The sequence below is a fragment of the Acomys minous genome (genome assembly GCF_964271855.1).
Source record: "Acomys minous genome assembly, chromosome: 5".
Lineage (NCBI taxonomy): Eukaryota > Metazoa > Chordata > Mammalia > Rodentia > Muridae > Acomys > Acomys minous.
In genome coordinates, this window is record NC_140494.1 from 99,142,256 (window position 1) to 99,147,746 (window position 5,491).

At 37.8% G+C, this 5,491-nt stretch overlaps 1 protein-coding gene across 1 annotated transcript; it reads left to right on the forward strand.

Annotated features, from left to right (window-relative positions):
* Window positions 1-461: 461 nt before the first annotated feature.
* On the forward strand, window positions 462-1,403 carry LOC311598425 (olfactory receptor 8B8-like; the record flags this gene model as incomplete). Its single annotated transcript, XM_084783473.1, has 1 exon — window positions 462-1,403. One exon carries the CDS (start codon window positions 462-464, stop codon window positions 1,401-1,403), a length of 942 nt encoding a protein of 313 aa, XP_084639599.1.
* Between the last annotated feature and the right edge of the window lie 4,088 nt (window positions 1,404-5,491).

The window sequence follows — 5,491 nt, forward strand, 5'->3', positions numbered from 1 at the left end:
TATGATTCTGTTTTATTGACAGCAAAGTCAGTGATATTAACATCCTTGACTTCAAAGTGAGGTCAGCTGCAGATATATATATATATATATATATATATATTCAATATTAAGAGAAAGCTGGAAAGCTGAAAGAATAAGAGAAATGAAAATGAAGAATTCTGCCCCGGTCCATTTCATTTCACCCCTTTCTGTGGTTAATTAATCATGTTAGCACACAAGTTTCAGCAATGTGATTTCAGCCATGTGAGGAGTTATGAATATATTTTCAATTATATTTGCATTTGAGATTTTAACACAGGGATACGATTTTCTTTTTACTTCCTAAAATGTGAGAAATGGTTTCACCTATACCAGATTATTCTTTGCAGATCTCTCTTGCTTTCACCACAACTTTGTGAGGGAAAAGATTATTGGAAACTCTGCGATATTCTCCTAGGTCTCTACAAATTCTTGAAAGAAGAATGTCTCTGGAAAATGTTTCTTTTGTAACTGAATTTATTCTCTTGGGTTTAACAGACCAGCCTAACCTCCAAATTCCACTATTCTTCATTTTTCTCCTAATGTATATGATAACCGCATTTGGGAACTGGACTTTGATTACTCTAATTGTGTTGAATTCTCACCTTCACACTCCCATGTACTTTTTTCTCTTTAACTTGTCCTTCATAGACCTTTGTTATTCTTCTTTGATCACACCCAAAATGCTGATGAACTTCATACTAGAGAAGAATACTATCTCTTACATCGGCTGCATGACGCAGTTCTACTTCTTTGGCTTTTTTGCCATTTCTGAATGCTATGTGCTAACAGCAATGGCCTATGATCGCTATGTGGCCATCTGTAATCCACTCTTGTATAGTGCTGTCATGTCTCCAAAGATGTGCTCCTATCTTATGCTTGGTTCATATTTCATGGGACTTTCTGGGGCCATGATCCACACTGGTTGTGTCCTGAGACTGGTCTTTTGTGATGGAAACACCATCAACCACTACTTCTGTGATCTCCTTCCCTTGCTGCAGCTCTCCTGTACCAGCACCTATGTCAATGAGATAGAGTTGTTCATTGTAACCGGAAAAGACATCATTGTGCCCACTGTCATCATTTTTACCTCTTATGGCTTTATTCTTTCCAGTATCCTTAAAATACGATCCACTACAGGTAGGTCCAAAGCCTTCAGCACTTGCAGTTCTCACATAATTGCTGTTTCTATGTTCTTTGGGTCAAGTGCATTTATGTACCTCAAACCCTCTTCAGCTGTATCTATGGATGAGTCAAAGTTCTCTTCCATATTTTACAGCATCGTGGTTCCCATGTTGAACCCTTTAATCTACAGTTTGAGGAATGAAGATGTCAAAGTTGGCTTGAAAAAAACCCTGAGCAGAATATTTTTAGCCATGACCTAATATCATTACAGATGCAACACAGACAGGCTCTCTATGTTTAACATATTTTTGGTGGCAGTTTTATTTCGCTATGATTTCATAATAGGAAGACAGAAACTGCATATTGACTTATACTTTTTGGCACTAAACTATTTTTTTCAATATGTAACCTTTCTCCTCATGATTATACTTCTATAAGAATAACATTACATATATTTTCTTTTGTTAATTATGATTAAAGATATTCAATAAACAATGATTCTGGTATTTATATTTCATTACCATTGAATATTTGTGGTAGACCAATAATATATGTCACTTTAAACACTTGATTAATATCACACTTTGTTCTCTTGTCTTTGTTCAGTGGATAAGAAAATATCCCTTTCAGATGTCTGTGTTGAAGAGATATACATTTTTCTATACTGACTTTTAAAATGCCCTGCATTATATATATAAATATTATGTATTAAACATTCATTTGTCAGCTGTGTGACATTAACTTATAAATATAAGCAACACATTTATATTTTAAAAATATTTTCATCATGTGAATGTGATACTTTGGGTCAGGTAAGTTAACGATTTACAAAATAATCCAAGTATCCTTAATCAGAGTATAAATCTTCATGCCTCTGATTTCATGACTACACTTCTCTCATATTTTTTGTTTTATTATACTGAAATAAAATATGAGGAAACATGACAGCCTTGGGGTTTTTCTATTGTGTATTGCTTTGGAATCCCCAAATTAATGGGGCTTTTGTTCCATTATTTCCTCCTGTCAAACGTTTAATGTTTCCTTTTATGAGAAAAGAAGATACCCGCTGTGCCAGTAAATGATTGGCTTAAGTAAGAATTTGAGTTCTTTTACAAAATGGTTCAGAAATGCTTCAGGGCTTTTGGTAGAGAATGGCTTATACAAAATTTATTTATGAAGCAGGCTGAGACTCACAGCCAAATGTCAGGAGAAGCATAGGAAATCTAGCGGAAAAGTGGGGAGAAGGGTAAAAGGACCTGGAAGTGCCAAGAGCTCCACTATACAACCATCAGAGCCAATTAACTAGGGCTTAGAGGGGCCTGTGGAGCCTGAAGCACCAACCAAGAGCCATGCGTGGACTGGACCTAGGTCCTCTACATAGATGTAGCCGACAGGCAGCTCAGGCTTCGTGTGGGTCCACTAGTAAGGGAAGCAGGGGCTGTCTCTGACATGGATTCTGTTGTCTGTTTTTACATAACTTCCCCCTGATAAGACTGCCTTGACAGACCATAGTAGAAGTATTTTAACTCAGTCATAATGCCAATTAATGAACTGGGCTGGGTGGGTAAGGAGGCTCCCATTTTCCAAGGAATAGTGAGCAAGGAAGGAAGGGTGAGACTGGAAGGAGAGGAGAGAGTGGGATACCACAGTGCTATAAAGTGAGAAGAGAGAGAGAGAGAGAGAGAGAGAGAGAGAGAGAGAGAGAGAGAGAGAGAGAATTGTACAAAAAATGACTAAGAATGGTTTGTGACAACCTGTAAGAACAAAATCCTGAAATAAGAAAGAGTCCAAGAACAGTTTTATTTATTATTATTATTATTTATTATTATTATTATTATTATTATTATTATTATTATTATTATTATTATTATTTTACATAATTTATATATTTGTTAATTTTTCCATTTATTTATTTATTGAGTTGAATTATGACCTGATCTCAACCCTCTCCCTCCTTCCATTTCCTACTCTCCTTCTTAAAGAAGGGGAGGCCTCCCAGAGGTATAATCCCACCCTGACATCTCAAATGAGCCTTCAGCCAGACTGAGCACATCCTCTCTCACTGGGGCCTGATAAGGCAGCCCAGCTAGGGGAAAGGGATCCAGTGGCAGAAACAAAGTCAGAGACAACCCATAGTCCCATTGTTAGGGAAGTCACGTGATGACCACACTGCACTTCAGCCACATATATGTAAGAGATCTAAGTCCAGTCCAAGCACATGCTTTGGTGGGTGGTTCAGTCTCTGTAAGGCCCTATGGGCCCAGGTTACTTTACTCTGTAGGTCTTCTTGTGGGGTCCTGGACTCTCTGGCTCCCTCTATCCTTCCTCCTACCTTTACACTGCACTGTCGACCTGGGCCTATTGTTTGGCTGTGGGTCTCTGCATCTGTTTCCTCTAGCTGCGGCATGAAATCTCTCAGAAAACAGATAAAATCTTGTCTATAATCATAGCAGAGTATCATTTATAGTGGCAGGGATTGTCTCTCTCCCATAAGGAGAGTCTCAAGTTGGGCCAGTCATTAGTTTGCCATTCCCTCAATCTCTTTGCCCCTACACTTCTTGTAGATAAGACATATTTTGGGTCGAAAGCTTTACGGTTCAGTTGCTGTCCCTCCCTGTCATCTGGGAGCCACACCTGGCTACAAAGGATGTCAACTTCATGCTCCTTAACATCCACTGGATGGAGTCTCAAGCACTGTCTTCCCCATAGACAGCTGGGAGCCTTGGTAGAGGGGCTGGAGATCATCTCCATTATTTAACTGAAAGTGCTTGAATGTATTCATAGCTTTAGGTGGTCTAAATAATAAATTGACGCAGTATAGAATGACTTATGTCATGCTTTTTAATTTTGATACCCACACACTCTTTGAGACATAGATTCTTCATACAATCTCTGTTTTACCCATACCATTAGTATTATAGATATCAAACGTAGGTTCTTTGAGTAAATGAAAGTCACTATTCCATGCACGGTGTGCTGGCTAGTTTCATGACAACTTGAAACAAGCTAACGTCGGTTGGAGAGATGAAACTTTAACTTAAAAATTGCCTTCACTGGACTGGCCTGTAGACAAGACTGCTGGTTTTCATTTTTTTCTTGGTCTTTGATTTGTTTTGTTTGGATTGATGCCATCCTTCGGTCCTTTGGCAGGTGGTCCTGGGTGATATAAGAAAGCAGCTGAGTAAGCTGTGAATGGCAAGGCAGTGCACAGTGATCCTTCATAGCCTCCACTTCCATTCCTCTAGGTTCCTTCCCTTACTTCTCTCAGTAATCTATTATGATCTGGAAATATAAGATAGAGCAAAGCCTTTCTTCACCAAGTTCCTCTTTATGTAGATATTTTATTTGAGATTGTTATTTCGTAATTTCCCTCTTCATTTCCTTCCTCCCAAACCTCCTCTGATATATTCCCTTTTGCTTTTTATTCAAATTCATTGCTTCTGATTCTCTAACTGTTCACATGTACACACACATGCACACACATACGATGCATATGCACATGATCTGAGTATGCGAGTGTATATCCTAAATATATAAATACAACTTGCCACATCTGTATAATGTTACTTATATGTATCATTTTCAGGATTATATTTTCACACGGGATAACAAATTGCTGTGTTCTTTCCCGGGAATACAATTTCTCTCTCTTTGCTCTCAGCATTCATTTGTTGCCTTTAGTACCTTGTATAGGGTTTGAGAACCTCAGACTCTCTCTGAGTGCATATGAGCATTTCTAATGTTTATCCAGAGGGCCTTGGTTTTTTTGTGTCTTCCATCCTTCCCGACTCTTACAGACTTTCGGTAAGGAATATATATGTGTGCTCTTGAACATCACTCAGGTGTTTATTTTCTTTAGTTCATATTTAATGTCCTTGGTTTATTTGATAAAGTAAATGAATTCTTTTTTCTTTCTTCCTTTTCTTTCTTTCTTTCTTTCTTTCTTTCTTTCTTTCTTTCTTTCTTTCAGAAATTCTCTATCCTGGGCTCATTTATGTAATTCCCATGTAGATTGTTTCTATGGTACTAATGGTTTTGAGGGGCATACTGTCATGATCTTTTATATCATTTGTGATTTTGCTTTATGACCTGGGCATGTGACTTCCTTTTTTTTCTTTCTTTGTGTATGATATAAGACTATAGGCTGCTAGGTTGGATCTATGCATGATGTGCTAACAGATCTATGTCAGAGATAGTTGGTGGACAGAGTTTGCACTTTACCCATTCTTAATCAGTGTAGTGTTTGAAGGCTTATCTAAAGCAATAAGACAGGAAAAAAATAAATGGGATAAAATGGAAAAAAAGAGTTTGGTGTTCCTTCTACTTGAAGGTAATAGAATACGGTAGG